The sequence below is a fragment of the Sander vitreus genome, chromosome 8, assembly GCF_031162955.1.
Source record: "Sander vitreus isolate 19-12246 chromosome 8, sanVit1, whole genome shotgun sequence".
Taxonomy (NCBI): domain Eukaryota; kingdom Metazoa; phylum Chordata; class Actinopteri; order Perciformes; family Percidae; genus Sander; species Sander vitreus.
In genome coordinates this window covers 4,142,876-4,163,600 of record NC_135862.1, presented here as the reverse complement: position 1 = coordinate 4,163,600, position 20,725 = coordinate 4,142,876, and the positions used below count along the sequence as shown (strand labels likewise).

Below are 20,725 nucleotides of genomic sequence, written 5' to 3'. Positions count from 1 at the left end.
AGGACTGTACAATTTAAAGAAAAAATCCTTTTTACAATTTGTAAAAAGGATTTGTCTGTTTTACAAAGAGAGGATATGTGGGAGTTAATTCATGGTAAAAATATCCTGTTATTTTGCATTTAATTCATAAAAAGAACTTGAACAAGCAATGGCATTCCTTTTCTTTACACAGCAGGAAACTTTTTAAAAGTATTAGAAATATGTTCTATATTTCAACACTTCCTCAAAGCTGTATTCTATCAAATCTGCTCCTGATTTAGTGAAAAATGAATGAACAAATAGTTTTTTATTATTTTATAGATATGTATAAAATACAGCTTCTTTTTTTTTTTATCTTGTCAAAAAAAGTCGTCAAGTGTGAACATAGCCTAAGAATGTCCAGCAACACGAGTTGTGCGCCCTTGCAGAGCAGAATCTGTTTAGGCAAAATAACTATTAAGAAAAGTTTTTGATTTGGGTTAAAATATGTTTGTTGTGTAACGTGTTACTTTAGTACGTAAGTTTACGTAACAAAAGTAAGTAAGAAAAAAGTCAACGTTGCCTTTTGCAATCACACGGGACATGAACAGCGGTCTCCCGGGTGTCCTGGGTTTGTGTGACCTCCCTTTTTTCTGCATTTCCTGTTTAGGTCTGGATCCGTCTCAGCGTCAGGGCGTGGAGGAGCTGATCTCTGCAGCTCCGTGTCGTTTCGACCACGCCAGCCTCTTCACCATTTTACAGAAACACACTCTGCAGCACCGCATGAACGACTCCTTCTCCTGCCTGGTACGTTAACACAAACACATCATCGGGCGCACTCTTGGGTTGTATCCTGATCTCCAATCTTTGTTGCCCAGAGCTTAATCAGTGATTTTTCAGTCAAACTAGGAGTTGGGACTGACGTTGTTGATGACATTTGAGTTCCTGACAAATAAGTGTGAACACTGCAACATTTAAAAAAGAAAGGAAAAAGTATTTAAAGCTATAGTGCGTAGTTTCTGTCGCCGCCTTGAGGAATTCTAAGTAATGACAACAACAGTGTCGGCGCGTCCACATGATACAAGCCTTCCGTGATCGCGCACCACCCCCACCCCTCCTCCACGCAGTTGCTAGTAGCCAAGGAGGACACGGAGGATTAAAAAAACATGACGGACTCTTCAGAAGAGAAGTAATTATCTTGTAATTTGTATGTCCTCTTTGTCTCCAAAGCTGAACACTGCTGTTTTCTTTCTCAGCGGTGACGTAGTAGTAGTAGTAGTAGTAGCAGTTTTTTCAGTCATCATAAAAACAATAATGTAATAAAAATACATACCACAGTGTAAACTCAAACAGTAAATAGTGACTGAAAGGGTTAGGCTGAGGCAAAAGCTTAAATATGCCTATCCTATGTAGGCGTAAAACGCTTCACTCGAGCTTCTGCGCGCGAATGTCGCCGGACGACACCTTTTTGTAAACACAGCCATACTGAGAAATACGGAGAGAGTTTTGTGGAGCTGATGGGCTTAATTAGCTTTGTTTCAACTCATTTGTCAATGGCTTGAATTTAACAGACCTTCATTAATGGTGAATAGTCGCGCACTAGAGCTTTAAAGGTAGCTGTTCTGTATTTATGTACTGTGTGTCTACATGCAGAGATCAGCTCAGTGCAAATGGTCATTGTGGGAACACACTCTCTCTCCCTCTCTCTGCTTCTCACTCCCTCTGCGTTGTCAGCCTGGGGGGCTCTCTTACACTGATTGAGAGGATAAACGCTCTAATCAATACTTTCCAAATAGGAACATGACCCTTACAGACAACTGCTGGGCTGCCTCAATGGACCGGGGGAAGGGAGGAGGGGTGAAGCCTAAATAAGTGTGTGTGTTGGGGGTGAAACAAGGGTTTTTGTGTTGTGTGCAACTAAGCAAGAATCCCAAACCTTGTAGATATGATTCACAGCATGTGAACTGTGATGCCTGATTCTTTTTGTACAGTTCAGTCCTTCTGTTCACCCGAGGCAATACCATAGATCCAGATCTCTCTAGAGTGGAGGAAACGAAAAACACCAGCCTTGATTTTGGAAAACAACAGCATTTGTCATCTCATACTATTACAGGGTAACTTTTTTTTTTATTTCTTTTTTCAACCTGGACCCTATTTTCCTATGTTTTTGTGTGTGAATGACTGATGGAAACAATAATCTTTGAATGATTGCCAACTTGCTTAATACTGGACCAATGTCAAAGATTGTCGTTCCCATCAACCACTTAAACACAAAAACATAGGGAAATAAGATCCAGGTTGAAAAAAACCGGTTACCCTTGTATTGATGTTTATTTTGTCAGATAACTTTGTGATCCTAAAAATTCAATTCTAGTCCTAGAAAAATAAAAAAATAAACACATAAGACAGTGACAGGAAGGCCTTCACAAGCCACACACCTTGACTATTAAGTTTTAATGCTTGTGCATTTAAAGGATTGGTCTCAGTTTCGTGAAAGTACCTTGACTGAGAAGTAATAGACAGAATTTAGACTATCCATCAGACCCTAAACCTCCGTCAGCTCATTCTGACGTGTTGCGTTGTGTTCTCGTCTCTCTTTTTTTTTTTTCAAGCAGCAGTGTGAGGAGATGTTCACCAAAGTGACATCTGTGCCTCCTTTTTATTTCTCTACCTGCCTCACCAGGAGTCTTTCCAGCTCTGCAATTAGACCGATCCATTCACGCCGCCCCTCCAGCTCTTCTTCCCTCGGCCTTTTGTGAAAACTCGAGGGCTTTGTGTTCCAGCCTGAGCCCCTTTTCACCAAACACTCTGAGAAAAGGCCAGTGCCTCGGCGTGGGGGACATCTGTTGAGAAGTGGCTTGGATTCATGTCATAGACGGGGTCATATTTTATTCACAAAGAGTTGAACCCAACAACAACAACAGTAATTAGGCAGAAATTTGGGTTGTAGCTGGGGCCCAGGGTCCTGCTGACGGGATCAGGAAAGTTTCCCACTGATGACTGAAGGAGTAAATCCCCCAGCGAAGCGGCTGGCGTACACAACTTTATCCATGTAGGTGGTAACACCGGGGAAAGGACATTCTTGAAATAGCTCTATCCAAAACCATATTTCAGCATTACACGGAACTTTGGTGCAAGAACTTTTGATTGACAGTTACCTAAAGGAAGAAAAAGAAAAGCAGTCCTCATGTTTCACAACACGGACATTCAATTTACCAAAAGACAACTTTTCGACCCAAAATGTTCTGCGTTTCGACCAAAAACCAGCTCTTCATTTAGAAGTGCTGCGCTGGTGTGAGCATGTCATTTCAGGTGCATGTGGGATGATGAAATATGATCCAGGAAGTCCAGTTTGAGTATCCTTGAGTTTGAACTGCACAGAGGCTTATAATACTACGAGACAATGTTTTACAACAACTCCATGATGGTTTAACCGTGGCGTTATCCGCTCACGTTACAAAATAATCCGCTAAGAATGTGCACTTGCAGGTGTTTTAATGGCTTACTCACTGTGTGGGCCGCAACACTGAATGAGATTTGTTTACACAATGCTGATGTCGGTCGATACTAGGGCTGGATTAGAGCTGTAACCGACAAGGCCCGAGCCCGACAGAATTCGGCCCAAGCCCGACAAGTACATTTTGATTGACAGCTTTTTAAAAGCCCTAACCCGTTTACAGCCCGACATCATTCAAATGTGCGCACGCACACAGCTCTTTTGCCAAGAATGAGTCATTTATACATTTTTTACATAATTTATTCTTGACTAACGTAGGCTATACCAGCCTCCGTTTCACCTCCTCAGCATCCGTTTTCGCGCCAATCGAAACGCATCACCTGACCGCTCATTTACCACGCAACCTGGAGCGCAAGCCCGAGCCCGGCCCGAGGGGAGTTTGGGCAAAGATCTTCAGCCCTAGGCTGGATATCGTTTAAAAAAATTCCTTAAAGTGATACGATACCAATAGAGTGCATTTGATACCTTTTTTCTATTTCATCATCAGCAGCGTGTCTTCATCCTAGGACCCCCCCCCCCCCCTCCCTAAAACCTCTGGCTGGTAAAGCAGAAGGATAAGGGTCACGGGGTCATGCAGAATAAGCACTCAACTGGATAACATGTTTATCTCTCTACGGTCTTTTAATCCACACAACTGTGACGTAACTCTGATCCACTTTGGTTTCCTGTCTGCCTTCAATATAGAACACTAAAACATCTTGAGACATCTTCGTCTCCACCTTTACTTTTGTAGTACGAGGGCGCACAACTCTACCATTTATAGTTTCTAATACAATTACTCTAATGTATGCTCTGACACGGTTCAGGCTCCCGCCCCTTTAAATCTGAAGCTTCTCGGTGATTCAGTTACATCTGTGCTAATTAGAGAGAACCTCAGGAAAAGAAGAGAGGCTCCAAATTGCATTGCAGTGTTCACGTGGTGAGATGAACCGCTGACCTCGAGAAAAAAATAACAAAATGTTCAGAGAGATTTATCAATAGTTTTAATTATCATCTGCTGTTCAATGATGCAGTGATTGTTTTTAAGCATCTGAGAAAGTAATGCATCACTGTGCTGCTTAATAGGGCTGCTCAGTTGTGGAAAAAAAAAATTATAATCACTATTATTTTGGTCAATATTAAAAACACGATTATTGAACACGATTACTCATTGACTTTAGAAAAAGTGTTGCAATTATTGAACTTGAACAACAACAATGTACCTTAATGCTTTTCCCATTAGAACTTTCTTTTTTATTCAGAACACAAAAGACAAAATAAGAGTTTACTTACAAAACGTGCAAAATAATCGTTTATTTTTAATCTGTTTTTATGATCATTGCGAGCTGAAATCGTCATTGCAATTAAATTGCACAGCCCTACTGCTTAACATGATAAACATCACCTTTTTTTATCAGGTAACAGTCAGTGGTGCTAGCGTCAGACGATAGTAGAGAATACGGACATTTTGATTTAAGAGTTTCAAATAACTCTAATAAGATTATATCATCAAGGGGCGACCTCTAGCTCACCCAGTAAGAGCGTGTAGGCTGAGTCCTTTGCATCGGCTTGGGTTTGAGTCCGACCTGCCGCCCTTTGCTGTGTCATCCCCCATCTCTCTCCCACCTTTCCTGTCTATCAACTGTCACTATCTAATAAAGGGAAAAAGCCCCCCAAATAAAAAAAGAAGTGTGTGTGTATGTATGTATATATATATATATATATATATATATATATATATATATATATATATCATCATTTTTTAATAGGGAAGCCAAATTTCATTGAACTCTCTTAACATTTTCAGGTACCGTGCTAACCCTAACCCTCAGATTTATCTTATAACACTTTATAACAGTAGCTGTGTTTCATTGGCCCCAGCCTGGCTCATGGAGGTACATTGCTGGGATCAAGCCTGACATCATTATGTTTCTCCCCTCTCGCTATCTCCATGATCGGGGCTCAGCACCACCCAGGACAGCTGTGATTGGTTTAAAGAAAAACAAACAAACCAGAGCTTTTATTTCTGTCCGACGTATTAAGTAACGTGTCTGCTATGTCTGCTACGTCCTGCCACGCCCTGCTGTGCTCTGCTGTTGCATTGCCCTGCAACACCATGAACTACTACAGCTACTATTTCTAGTCATTATCTTTATTGTGACTATTATTGCCACTGTTCATCACACCCCCAACCGGCACCGTCAGACACCGCGTACCAAGAGCCTGGGTCTGTCCCAGGTTTCTTCCTAAAAAGGGAGGTTTTCCTCGCCACTGTCACATTTACGCATTTATGCTTGCTCTTGGGGGGAATCACTGGAATTGTTGGGTCTTTGTAAATTATAGAGTGTGGTCTAGACCTACTCTCTCTGTAAAGTGTCCTGAGAGAACTCCTGTTATGGTTTGATACTATAAATAAAATTTGAATTACATTGAATTGTGTGCGGCCACACGTGAGTAGGATTGGGCATCGAGAACCAGTTCCAACTTGGAATCGTTTGGAAAATTTGGTTTAGAATCCGATCATCGGTTCCATATTTAACACAAGTAACCAACTAAGTTTTGGTTTCCATAGCAACCCTTTCTTCCAGGCACTTGTTGTGTTTCAGCCATGGAGCACAGTAAGCAGAGCTCTAAAGTGTGGCTTTATTTTACATTGAAAAGCCTCGAATCAGAATTGTTCAAATCAAAACGATGCCCAACCCTACACATGAGAGAGGACAACAAACACGTCGACCCCACTGGCAGCTGCTGTGCCATTCATCATAAGCTTTGGCTTTAAAAACATAATACTTGGACTCTAGCTCAGAGACTTGAGACTTGACTTGGACTCCAGCTCAGAGACTTGAGACTTGACTTGGACTCCAGCTCAGAGACGTGAGACTTGACTTGGACTCCAGCTCAGAGACTTGAGACTTGACTTGGACTCCAGCTCAGAGACGTGAGACTTGACTTGGACTCCAGCTCAGAGACGTGAGACTTGACTTGGACTCCAGCTCAGAGACGTGAGACTTGACTTGGACTCCAGCTCAGAGACGTGAGACTTGACTTGGACTCCAGCTCAGAGACTTGAGACTTGACTTGGACTCCAGCTCAGAGACTTGTGAGCATTTCTGCTGTCGATTATAATTTTTTTTTTATCAAATTCCACCATGAGAACAGTTTTTTAATTGAATCTTTAGAATAATCAGAAGCAGCCAGCTGCACGCTCTAAAAAAAAGTTATTATAAAATCAGGTTTTACAGAGTTCATCAACCTCGAGGTTTAATGAAACCCAACACTGTCCCTTGCAGACGGGACAGTTGTTTTTGAGATTTCTGAGACAGTTATATTTTTATATTTTCATACATTTTCGCCTCCATGCTCTTAAATAGAACATGTAGTACTGTGCATGTCATGACAAAGTGACAGATCTCTGTCTGTTGGGGTCAAAGGAATCTTTGGACCCAAAAAATTATTTTATGAGCCAAATCACCATCTGAGAACCCCTGAGAATCCTCACTCTCTAAGCTTCCTGTCATGTAGTCAAGTGACGAGCATCAAGCCGAGGTGTCCGTTGCCTCGGAGCCAAACGCCGCTTTCACTTTTTTGGGCCGTTCCATTGGAGGGAGGCTGTGGACGCCGGAGCTCTGACACGGAGATGTGCGGCTGACGGAGCTAACGAGGCAGTCGGCTCGTTAGCCACTAATTGAGCGGTCAGTGCCAAGACTGGAGTTCGCCATCTGTTTGTCACAGAGGAACATCTTGTCGCTTCACGCCCGTCGACAGGCCCCTCTCTCTCCCCGTGGTGTGATATTAATAGCTCGGGCTCACAGACGGAGAGAGAGAAATGAAGAAAGAAACTGGAGAAAACGACAAGCAAACTGAGGACTGCAGGGGGGAGAGGGGGGTAGACACTAAAAGGCCTTCAGAGGAGAAATGTGCCAGGTCCAGTTAACCCCGACAGGAAGCAGCATGTCTGCAAGAGTCTAAATAAAATACTGGAAATAATGTCTAATTTCAAGTACTTAAATGAGCTTCAGTACCCTTAAACATACAGAAATAATTTCTGTTGTGTGCTTTTATTGTGAAGAGACATTAAAACAGTCAACGGTTTGTTTTGTTATTTGTCAGACGATTAAATAGGTGTTGAAAGTTCCATTTTATTTGGTGACAGAAAATACTTAAAAGACACGGACTGCTGAGAAGAATGAATGAATTATAAAGTACGCTTCTGAACACATGCAAGTCCCGTCAACAGACCTTCAGCTCATGTTCTCTTTGTTTAATATACCAAAGATCTTTCCCTGACCTTAACTGTCCCAAAGATGCAATCTGAACATATTAACGATGTTTTAATAACCTAATGCAGCGTTTTGCTGAACCGTCATATCAGCAAACTTGTGTTGCGATACAGTCAGGGGGGAAAACAAACAAATGGAAACTGAGAAATATCCTCCCAACATTTATATGTTCTTTTCCTCACATCAATCATCCGCAAAAAAAACCCAAATCCTTAATTGTTTGCTTCCACCAGTTTGGTCACGACATCAGCCTAAGAACACGTTAAAACATGACAACATGTCATGTTTAATACATTTTTGACATGACATGTTTCATGCAGGAGTGGAAACATTCACTCCTCCGCCTCTGAAATCATATTTTACATTAAAGTAAAGTTATGATTGAAAAATAATCTTGTTGAGAATAGTTTTTGAAATAGAAAAATCAAGTTGAGGCCCAAAACCATATTATTTAAATCCAGAAGAACCTTCCCATTACAATTCAATATGCCCAAAATGTATGATATATGATATCTAGTGTCTAAAAATCTTCTAATTTCATAAAAATACATACTTGGTGTCATTTTCTTTTATCTTTTAAACAGCAGATAACTTCCCACAAAAACAACCTGCTCTGAAGGTAAAATGAAACTGTTTTTTTGCAGCTCGTCTTTCCTTCTGGGTCGCCTGTCGCCGGGCGGAAAGCCATGTCAGTCAGGCAGGAGGGTGTGTGTGTGTGTGTGTGTGTGTGTGTGTGTGTGTGTGTGTGTGTGTGTGTGTGTGTGTGTGTGTGTGTGTGTGTGTGAGATCAGCTCGTTGGAGGTGCTAATTTGTTAATGTTCCTTCCGTGAGGGATCTTAATTAGCGTTGTAAGTTCCATGCCGAATTTAGTGATTGCGTGCAGGATGAATGAACATCTCAGAATTTTCCTGTTACTCCACACCTTTCTGTTATTGTTTTTTTATTTTATTTTATTTTTTTTAACTGTAGCAGACAATTAATAGTTGAAGGGTTAATCTTCACAATTTCCTGGTTAATCGTGGTAAAGTATAGAGGATATTCATTGAGTTTGTGGAGCCAAAAGGTGACCCATGCTGGTCCGTTTCTGTTTACGTCTCCCATGGAGAACGGGAAGCTGTGAGTGAGGATGTCTTGGCTATCGTCATTGTTTACCAGGAAGCTGGGTTTGTTTCTGAATTGCCAGGCTTTCTTTAGTCCTACAACCATCTGATAATATAATGGTGTCTTACCTCTTAATAAATCGAAAGTTACGAATGTAACTACGGTTCTATGAATCCTGGATGACCGCCAGAGGCAGTGCTTAACACGGAATATATTCAGTGTTAAGCACTGCCTCTGGTGGTCAGTAAGGATGAAATAGAAGCGCCTTTTTTCAAATCTGAATCTGGTTTATTGCCAAAGAGGTTTTCACATACAAGGAATTAGCTTAGGTGTTTGGTGCATAACAATTAACATAGTAAGAGAACATACAAATCAAAAGCAAGTGCTGCAAAGGTCAAGAAACATGAATATAAAATAGAAAAAAAATCACAATACAAATGTGATAAAATACTATAAAACATTTTACAATATCTGTTGTAAAATAAAAGAGCTAAGCAGTTTTAAAAAACAGTTTTGTGCAGAAATGTGCAAAATATTGTCCAGGGGAAGTTTACGGTATGAAAGTCTAAATAGAATACGTGAAATGTACAGAGATATCAGTCCAAAAGATGTTTGTTATGCAACACGTAGAGACAGATGTGAAGACGTTAATGTCTGTTGTCCATACCCCCAATAACTGGCATGCCTAAAACAAAATGTCTGCTGGTTTTCAAATTTTTTTTTTCTTCTTCTAGTTTCTTCAGAACTAGATAATTTGATACTGAACCAGATTTCCCAGGGTTTCCCTAATAATTCTGGTTTTATTTTTCTGTTTTGTAGAAGAGAAGGACAGCACTCTATTCCACTGCGAAGACTGACTTTGTTGTTGCATGCAGCGTGACCGGTCTGCTGTGTGTTTTTTTTTTGTCTTCAGGGTTGGTTCAGTCCCGGTCAGGTGTTCGTCCTGGATGAGTATTGTGCTCGGTACGGCGTTCGAGGCTGCAGCCGTCACCTGAGCTACCTGAAGGATCTGATGGATTATTCAGAGAACAACGCGCTGGTCGACCCCACGCTGCTGCACTACAGCTACGCCTTCTGCGCCTCTCACGTCCACGGAAACAGGTACACCGCCCGACACTGATTCAATAACATTAGGCCCAGGAATCAAAGGGAAATTTCCTGTGGGAAGCCGGTGAGGGGTCTTGACCATACCGCTGAAGTGTAGGGGAAACTGTACATTTAAAATTTTGGGGGAAAAGGGTGAATAATCTCAAAAATAGATAGAACAATAATTAATACTACGATGCAGAACGCCTAGCCATTCTCTAGTTGAGGACTCTGGTTTTGCTAAATTAAAGAGCCCATTCAATGGAGACTTGAAGTATCTGGAGCGTCTTCAGGGGAGGCCTCATGTTTAGGACTAGTGGTGTAACGGACCATAGTTGATCCGTGGTCCGTACGAATCAACACTCACGGTTCGGAATGCATTTAAACCGCAGATTTATTGTTTAACCATAATAATATTGTGAAATAAATTGTTACTCTCGCTGTTACTGCAAGTAGGCTGATAAATCTTTATGGAGGGTTGCCGCGAAAAGATACAAGCAATAGAGCTGTAATCGGGCCTTAAAGTTAGACCAGAGCCCGACAGAATTTGGCCCGAGCCCGACAAATACATTTTGATTGACAGCTTTATAAAAGCCTGAACCCCTTTACAGCCCGACGTTATTCAAATGTGTGCTCGCACACAGCAAGAATGAGTCATTTATACATTTTTTAACATAATTTATTCATGACTAACGTAGGCTAAAGGCCACTTGGAAGTTGGAACAAAGAAATAAAATAAGTCCTCCAGAGGCCAGTCTCCGTTTCACCTCCTCAGCATCCATTTTCGCGCTAATCGAAACGCATCACCTGACCGCTCATTTACCGCGCAACCCGGAGCGCAAGCCCGAGCCCGTGTGAAATGATAGAAATTAAGACCGAGGTCGGGTTCGGGCAAAGATCTTTAGCTCTAACAGGCAACACAATTTTCTGTTCACGTGAACAAAGCATGTTAAAAGCAGTAAATAGAGATGGTCATGTCTACTGGAGGAGCAGAAGAACTCGAAAAGCCGTGACGCCAGCTACAGAGCTCCGTCGTATCAGCGGCAGTTGGTAGTTGAGTTTCCTGAAAATAGGGGGCTTTGAGCAACGCCGGTCATTTCAGCGGACATTACGTTTAAGTTAAGGCGACAAAAAGTGAGCATTAAGCGTACGGTATACTAGCCGCTTCCAAGGTGGCGCACGTCATTGTGACGTCAAAATAACGTAATATCCTGCCGGCGCGCCCGGATTTATGGCGCACGAGCAGAGGTCGCACACGGCTCTTTTTTTTTCAGCGGCACACGACAAAGCGGAAACAGGAGGCCTGAACAAGTTCGCCGACAACCAGATGCCAGGACTCTCAGAGTGACTGCAAGTCTCTCTGGTAAACTTCCTGGGTTAAGATGAGTTATTTCATGGTGAATGAAAGGCTTGATCCCACCAAGTAGGTCATCCAATCAAATCGAAACATTGACATCAACACTGCTGCCAGTTCTGCCGTTGTTTATCTTCTTCTTCTTCTTCTAGTCCATAGAAAGAGCAACATCGGTAGCCTTTGCTCATTAGAAGCTGTTCAGGAGAAGACTGCACCAGCGCGGGTATAAACAGTTACGGCGATTTCATGATGTCACATATGCGCGCGCCAGCTGGGCTGCGGTTACTGTAAAACACGCTTTATGCGGCGACAACAGTTAAGTTTGGGCACCAAAGCGACTAGTTAAGATTAAAGATTGTGGTTTGGATTGAAACACTCCCAAGGAACACACATTTACGGGGTGAAAGTCCTTTGTTTTCCCCAAGCAATATAATACCTTGTTGAAGAATAGAAGCATTCTCTTTATTTCACTTCATCAGTTGTAACAGAACCTTTTTAAAATGAACAATATGTGCAACTACTTTACATATAAAGCAACAACTATCTCAGAACAGCTCTGTGAACAGACTGTAATTTGACCTTTTCATTTATTCTGTACATCTTCACTGAGCACAGATGCTCTTTTTCAGCCACACTCAGAGGCTGAATCCAAATGTCCAAACTTCCACACACTTACAGACTCAGTTTGTGGCACGGAATCGTAAAGTCTGGACTGCCGAGTGCTGTCCAAAAACCACATTTTCTCAAGTTGACGCAAAGGGCCACAAGTGCACTTTCTGCAGAGTGCACTTCGGGTGCAGATTTCACCAGACTTTGTTTGGGAAATCGCCAAAAATGATAGCAATACGAGTGTGAAGAAATAGTTAGATCAAAGTATCCATGTAATAAATTTAGATTCATAGCATAAATATGCCCTATGTATTTGAAGACTTCTAATTATGTATATAACTTTATTAATGTTATTAATTAATGTTTCTTTTTTTGTACAAATAATCTTAACTTTCTTATCTTATACATAAATACATATACAAAAATTAACTTCCACGTGAAATTTAGTTTAAGATCCAATCAGTGGAGGTTGAATACATGTTCAAGATCTCGGCACTGGATGTATTCATGTGGAGGATTTGAAGTCCCGTCTCGTTGCACGTTTTATTCCTAACAGGCTAAAGGTGACAGTAAACACATCAGATGCGTCAAAGTAATTAACATGTTCCAAGGATATCATTATATCCAAACTTGCCTGAGAATCATCACGTTTTTAGTTTTTTTTGTCATTCAAGTTTTTTATTATTTTCAAACGTGGTACAAAAACTGCTCAAGTGGTACAAAATGTGGAAAATACAGTCAGAGTAATAGCATATCAATAAAGACAAAGTCAAAACTGTTCCTGTTTAAATGAATATGAAGATACAATTGTATATACTAGACATATGAGAGAAGAAAAATTAAAATAATGTGTGTGTGTGTGTGTGTGTGTGTGTGTGTGTGTGTGTGTGTGTGTGTGTGTATGTGTGTTTATGTATATATATATATATATACATACATACATACATATACACACATACTACACAAATTAATAATAGCGCACCCTCTCATTGGCCATAGCCCAGTGTCATATTTAGACTTTTTTTAATTAGAAGTAAAGTAAGCCATAAGATCGTCCCATATTCCCATTGTCACAGGCCCCTTCCCTCTTATCCTAGCCAACATGATTTGATATGATGCTGCTTCACTCACTAACACCCTCCATTCTTGAAGTGTCGGACGCGAGGGTGATTTCCAATGCCTCAGTATAACTCTAGCAGTGGAGACTTTCCCAGCCATCAACACTGAATAGGCACTTTTTGTCACATCTGGAACTTCCGTTTTATCTCCCAGAAGGCATAGACGTGGGGACATCGGTAAGGTTTGACCCACCCCTGTAATCATCACGTTTTTAAGTTTCCTTCAGCGTCAAAGTAATCCAGTGATAGGTGTCTGTAAGTCCATGGGTACACTGCAAACAGGAACTATCAATGACTAATTCGGCACACGTTTATTGGTGCCAATTCGCCAAAGTTTAAACACAAATAGGCAAAAGGAAATGTTGTTGGGAGGTGATGACGGGGAGAGGATGGGGAGGCAAAGTTGTCTTGATTTTGTTCGAGAGGGACCTCAGCTTTGGTCACCTTCAGTACACTTCAGATATGAGCAGCGGCAGTGTCTTTTAGCCACTCGTTGGCATCAGCGTCACTCCAGCAGTTCAGTTCTCCACTTCACTCCCATCAGCCCCTGCTTGACTCCCCGGCTGGTAATTACTGGTATCTGTGCTTTCTTTCTTTTTCGACTCATTTAGTCAATTAGAAAGCGTAATGATTAGCTTCTCCAGCAAATCGCCAGATATAAATTGTGGGCGGAGGGGGGTGACTGGAATTGGCTTTTTGTCAGTTGGAGCTGTAATTTGCATAATTGATGCCCATACCCGAGTGGGCGTGATGGGAAAAAGAGGTTTTGTTGGATAGCTGGCAGGCTCGGAGGTGAAAAAAAAAACAACAACTTAATTACAGAACTCAAGTTTTCCCCGGAGGGCTGCTCCATAAGACAAAATCTACGTCGAGAGGCAGAGGGGACAAAGAGAGAAACCACAGAATGATCAACAGGAGAGTACTGACTAATACTTCAAGGCGATAAATTCAGTGTGTATCAGACTGTGCTTTTCTTAAAACACACTCCGTTCTGACTGGGAAACATGTTGGAACTTGATGGAAGGAGTGAAAATGTTTCTGGTATGTGAAAGCCTCCCACAGATCATGTCAGATTGTCAGCGTTTTCCGGAGAGACTTTAAACCCCTCGTGGTCTAAGTCTGTTTAACTAACTTAACACCTACAACTGTGTGATGATAGACAACAGATTATTTATTTTTTTACATTTAAAATCCTATTAGCTTTTCTCATGCTGTTTCAACTCCTTTCAAAACAGCATGTAAAAAGAACCACTTTTACTACCCCGTTTATCCTTTCCCCTGATGTCCAACGCTTGCAGCTGCATCACATTTCCAAATTAAGTGTTTTCAAGCTGCTGTTCTTCAACACAAGAAGATTTGAATAATGTTTTACAGCAGATTGAAAAAGATGTTTGCAGCGTATTTCTGTCCGTTCTTTACTGGTTTTAATGACTTTCCAATGCTTTCCAATTATCTGTATTTTGTACCTGCATTACCTGAATAGTAAATATTATTCAGGATGATTCTTTTCTGCTGCGGAGGGGTGGGTCGCCGTGGCAGCAGGTTAAGCTCCTTTTGATGTTTACCACAATGGTCCGGTACAACGCCTGCTAATGTTGCACCAATCCCCCCTACCCTCACTCGTGGAACAAGACCCCCCCGAGATATTTCAACTTCTTCACTTGGCGCAGCAGCTCACTTGCAGGTGACGACTCTCATCCTGACAGCTTCACAGAAAAAAAGTGAACAGAACCACACCGTCTGCAAAGAGCAGAGGAGGGAAACCGGACACTCTCTTCCCCTTGGCTGCACCTTGAGATCCTATCCATGAAAATCACAAACAGAATCAGTGACAAGGGGACAACTCTGACGGAGCCCGACATCCACTAAAAATCTATTTGAGAACACCGATCCAGCTCTCAGTCCGGTTATATAAGGACCGGGTGGCTCATAGCACTGTTAAATATTAATGTGATGTCAAATGTCAGTAAATGACAGCATTTGAATACATTCACAAGTGAATTCCAGGCTTTAGAGATTCCTGCTGCTCCAGCACCAACATTCCTGATGTTTAAAGATAGCAGAGCGAAGAAAAGGGCCAGAAGCTCACATGTCCGGGTTAGGGATGCACCGATACCAATGCTAGTATCGGGTATCGGTATCGGTGCATCCCTCATACTTATATGTCATAAAATTACTCCGATACTACCACACCCGATACCACCTCATACACACTTAAAAACTCCTGGGTTATTTCTTCAACCCAGTTTCTGGGTTATTTGTGTTGGGTTAAAATTATTGGTTATTTTTTCAGAGAGTAACCATTTTCTGGGTTATAGGGCTAATATTTTGACCCAGTTCCTGGGTTGTTTGGGTTTGTGGGTTATTTTTCAAAGCGTAACCCATGTTCTGGGTAATAGGGTTGGCTTTCTCTCTCTCTCTCTCTCTCTATCTCTCTCTCTCTCTATCTATCTCTCTCTATAATGTATTTTTGCACACAGACACACTCATGAGTCATGACATGGTATGGAAAGAGTAAAAAAACATGACATAAAATCATTACATCAGATCATATCATTTGTGTATAAGTTTAGCGTAGTTTAAAAATAACCCATTATGGGTTATTTTTGACCCAGGAGTTTTTAGTGTGTAGCAATGTGACAATAACCTCTCCGTCAAGCAGGTATAGGCGACCAAAGAGGAGCAATGCCAGCCGTTTGGAGATTTTTGGCTGTAAAAATCTAACTAGGCTCTTGCCCAGTGCATGATTGCACTTGACGACCAGCCATTGTCAGTCGTTAATAATACTGCGTTTCAACGTCTTCTCAGTGTACTGGAGCCGAGAGATTCCCAGCCGTCACCACATCACAGAAACCGTGTTTCCAAAGCTGCTTTGTGAAAAAGCAGCCTTTTGCCCATACACTTCACCACTGATATTTGGAGTAGCGGTGTTAGCCCAATGTCTCTCATCAGCTTAACGGGCATGAACATGAAGAAAGCGATATTTCAATCCGCTCTGTCTGCATGCGGTTTCTACACAACTCTGTTTTAACAACCACAGCTAGTCTAACTGTTTTAACGGTTATAGTTTGCCACAAGTCTTTAAATTTGCAAAGAATCTTGTGAATTTAGCTGCTGGCGTAAACAAACCATCCTCTCCACTGGTTCAGTAAACCCACGTGGGTACTTAATATGCACGTGAATGACGTCATCGGACTTTGCGTTCTTCATTCTTTCTAAACCTCACTTAGTGTTTTTAAATCAGGAATTATGTGATTTATTTAATGACACTAGCCCGGGGAAATGTCCAGGCCCAGGCACTCAGCTTTGAATAAAAAAAAAAAGGCATGGTACTTTGAATATACTGCTTTGTTCTAATTGACAACAATATTAGAGAAGGCCTAAATCATCTGTGTGTCTGAAAACACCCTCGGACCCCAGAGGGATTATTAAGTACTCGTATCGGTACTCGGCAAGTACCCAAATGTAAGTACTTGTACTTCTACTTGATCATAAAAATGCATAGGTATCAGTGCATCCCTAGTCCGGATCTTCTCTAGGAGCTGTTTAAATGAGAGAGTCTAAATGTGACGTTGCTGGATCTGGTAGATATTTGCAGTGTGTAAATGCAGCAAAGAAGCATTGGAGATCCGATCTGATTGTTTAGAGCAGGAGTTTTAAAACTCCCTCCTGACGACAAAGCTTGGAAAAAGGCAACCCCCTCAACCCCCCCTTAACTTGTTAGTTAGTTTTGTTCTTGTTAGTGTTGCTCAATCCCTGGATGCCTATTGAACCATGGATGTATAATAAGGATACCTGAATACAGCGTTCAAGGAGGAGCCCCGTTCATTACTATGAGAGTTTCTCAGTGGCACATGAAGCCAAAAAAGTTTTGCGCCGTTTCCGCGCTATGGGGCCCGTAAAGCAGGCGCACTAGAGACATCCACCAGCCAAGCCGGCTACTTCCTGTTTAGCTCTCCGGCTAACTTAAATGGGCTTTAAATGATTTAATCATGCAGCTCTTCTAGACTTGGCTTCAAAGCCCGGCGCACTTTGATCGGTACATGATGTTATTTGATACAATAGACGCTCAATAATTGAGCCAACGTAGCCTAATATTGCTGTTTGACATAACTTCAGACTACACAACCAAAGTTTGTCCTCAGGCATTTACTAGTTTCTGACTCTGGGAAAGTGGGAAAAAAAGTAAAAATTCCCTAAACTACAGTTTCCCTGAACTATCTATTTAACCAAATCACACACACGTAGGCTGTTCTATGTCTCTTCTTGATCTTCTTTTGATAAGTAATGTAATGCTTTTTTTTCACTCATCCTCCACTGAAACTGGAGCTCCCCTGGACCAATTCACCAAAGGTGGTTTGAGACACTTTTATTTTTTTTCTGTAACTGTGGAAGTATCCACTTAGTGTCTGTCCCCTGTGAAAATGGAAGCTGAAATGACACACACCAAGGTGAATTAAATTGCATGTGAGTTTATTCAACACGGTCTCACGGCAGTTTGTGTAATTGTCACGTTATTTTTAATCTATTGATTCGTGTACAACAACACGTTTATCTCGTTTTTTTCGTGGTGGCTAGCACGAAATGGGAACCACCTATTCAGAGGTTGGGTTTAGGAAAAGATTAACGGGGAAAGCAAATGTCACACCCCGGGACACGATCCGCGGTCTCTGAGGGACACGCAACAATAACGGGATGGCGGAGGTTGGGTTTAGGAAAAAAACAACGGGGAAAGGACGCCTCACGCTGGGAGGCGGCCACGGGGGACGCGCGACAATAACGGGACGGTTGTGATTAGGAAAACAACGGGGAAACAAAACGCCACACGCGGGACTCGATCCCTGGTCTCTCGGGTGAAAGGCCTGTGTTATTTGACCGATCCACCACCCCGACCAACCTCCCTATGCGGATTTTCGGCTTTTCGGCTTTTTCATACTACTCGCTAACGTATTCGTGCTGTGATCATGAAATATGCTTCACATTGAAATACATTACTTTACATTTTCGTGCTGGCCACCACGAAAAAAACGAGAAAAACGTCCCCGTGAAAACGAATCAATATTAAATAACGTGACCATTTCACGAACTGCCGTGAGACTGGGTTGGTTTATTTGGACACGAGAGCACTTGATAAGTATGTGGCTATTAAGACCTGCAGGCTTCATCATTACTTATTTCGTGCTGCAGGATGTGATTGAACAATCAAACCTCTGCGGGGGGAAGCCGCTGTGACACTTTGACTCGTCTTGTACCCGTCTGTGTGGGTCTGATGAGACGGGTGCGTTTGAACTGGGATCAGGGTTAAAGGAGCATTACCAGAGCCGTGGGGGAGGGGGGGTCCGCTCGCCTCCCTCTCACCTGTCACGTCCGATCTTCTCCTCGCCGAGCCATCTACGCCACGCTGACACGGGATGCGACATGAGCTTTTACCTCCCCAACCCTTCACACAACAGCCTCCCCCCCCCCCAATCTCCAGCGAGGTGATGGACGGAGGAGGAAGGTGACACACATGATCACCTGCCACTCCGCTTAATCTCCTTTCCACACCTCTTGAAGTGAAGTGGCATCCACTCCCGGTTACCCTGCCACGCCGCTCGGCCAGCTCAACTCGTGACGACTCTTATGTCGACTGACATCTGAACCACACAGCCGGAGGGTTTGGTTGGATCCCTGGGGCGGATATGGTTACTTATCGTTTACATTTGAGACTGTAAACACACAAACCTGAGTTCTGCGGACCCCTCCTCCCCTCCTCGGCCCCCGGAGCGGCGCCGACAGCAGTCTCGCCTCCAAAACGCGCTCGCTTCATTTAGCAGCAACAATGTGTCTGAACCCCCCCGACAAGCTGTCGCATCGTTCCCCACTCCGCCGTGTGAGCCCAAGCATGAACACACATCTGACTGGGTTTAATGGCACAGCGAGGAGGGCTACACCAAACCAAACACCACACTGTGTTGTGTTTTTACGCGCTCGCGTTTTGCTTCTGGCCGCCTGCCAAGTCGTTCCTCGTCCGATTAGTTTTCTGCCGTAATTCGATTCAGACGAAGTGGAGGGTATGAGTGACATTTGGGGGAAAGATTGAGTTTCAAAAAAACATCTGAAAGCTCTTGATGAGCTCTTTGTGACGATGGGAGAAAAAATATTTCAGCTTCCAGCACACTGAATTGATTTAAGTCACAAACTTCACCCCATAAGAAAGAGACTTTTCTGTGCTTTTGTGTTCGTTTTTTCTCTCAGTCTTCATAGAATAGTGAGTCTCAGGCATTGGGGGTTTAAATGTATCAATATGTTGTCAGTGATGATAAAATGTTAGTGAATTAGAATTCAAATCTGAAAACTATGCAGGTTGAACCTGTTAACCAACAATTAATTAACAAATAATAATTAAGTAACAAGTGAATTTCCCCATTGTGGGATGAATAAAGTATTATCTAATCTAATCTAAACACCTTAAGACGACAGGTGTTTGCTTTTACTCTCTTTCCCAGCAGCACTTTAACAACCCAACACTCACACCTACAACTCTGCATTTGTAGTCTTTATAACCATTTGAATGTGACGAGAAGAACCTCAGGCTCACAGGTGAAAACCCCAGATTACAGGCTGGAAGTCTAAATGGTGTTGAGTACACTTCTTAAAGTGCTTGCTTGTGTATTAAACTTTTTGTTTTTAATGTGAAAATCAATTTAATTTCAGAGTCTTTTCCTCTAACTGAAAACTCAAAAGGAGAGGGAGGGACATCTTAAAATGAACCTGTATTCTGCAACATTGTCAGCACTAATAATCAATTCTAGAGCTGAAATAAATAGTTAGTAAATTGTTAGTTGATTTGAGAGACGTAATAATGTATTAATTGTTTTAGACACCAAACATTTGCTAGTTTTCAGCTTCTGGTATGTGCCTTTGTATCTTAAAATATTGGGTTTTTGGACTGTTGGTCAGGCAAAACAAGACATTTGAAGACGTCTCCTTCAACTCCGGGAAATAATGATGGGCATTTTATAGACAAAGCCATTGATTAAGAAAATAATGGGCTGACTTATCGATGTTGAAAATACTTTTTTAGTTGCAGCTCTCAGTTGCAGCTAGTTTTAGTTTACTAGTTGCAGCTCTCGTCATTGAGTTTAAAAGTTAGTGTTTGTAATTTAAAAAGTAGTAAAAGTGGAACAGTGGAACTTGAGAGCTGCAGAACTGATCAGTCAGTTTTATTATCTGCCTTCTTGCTCACTGTGGCTGCACATGGGAACCAACCACTGATTGTTTGAAGACAATGAATAACTCCGATTACAGGACAGCTGGCATTAACTGTGAGGGCTTGGAGCCTCAGGCCAGCCATCTATTCCTCTGTCTCTACATCATCCATCCATTCATCTATTCCTCCGTCTCTCCATCCATCCATTCTATTCCTCATCTACATCCATCCATCCGTTCTTCCGTCTGTTATTTAAAATATTCAACCTTGTTTGAGTCTTAGAAAAAATGCCCGTATGACATTTTTTACATTAGTGTTTATAAGGCTATGTTCACACTTGGTGTCTTTTTTTAAGCTGCCAGCGTCTGTTTTACATCATAATCCTATGGAGTAAACCGTGTTTTCAAAAAAGTCGTGAGCGCTTTTTTTAAACGCCACCGCCGACTTCTTTTCTGTAGCTCTGAGCGTCTTTTTTAAGTTGGAAAAAGTTGAACTTTTCTGAAAAAACGCCCTACATCAAGTGCTTTTTTG

General features: G+C 42.0%; 1 protein-coding gene across 1 annotated transcript in view; it reads left to right on the top strand.

Annotated features, from left to right (window-relative positions):
- cadps2 (Ca++-dependent secretion activator 2) overlaps positions 1 to 20,725 on the top strand; it is a 232,684-nt gene that overhangs the window by 131,978 nt on the left and 79,981 nt on the right. The window contains exons 12-13 of the mRNA XM_078256450.1: positions 629 to 765; positions 9,749 to 9,936. Of these exons, the coding sequence (XP_078112576.1) occupies positions 629 to 765; positions 9,749 to 9,936 (325 nt within the window). The remainder of the gene's footprint in view (positions 1 to 628; positions 766 to 9,748; positions 9,937 to 20,725) is intronic.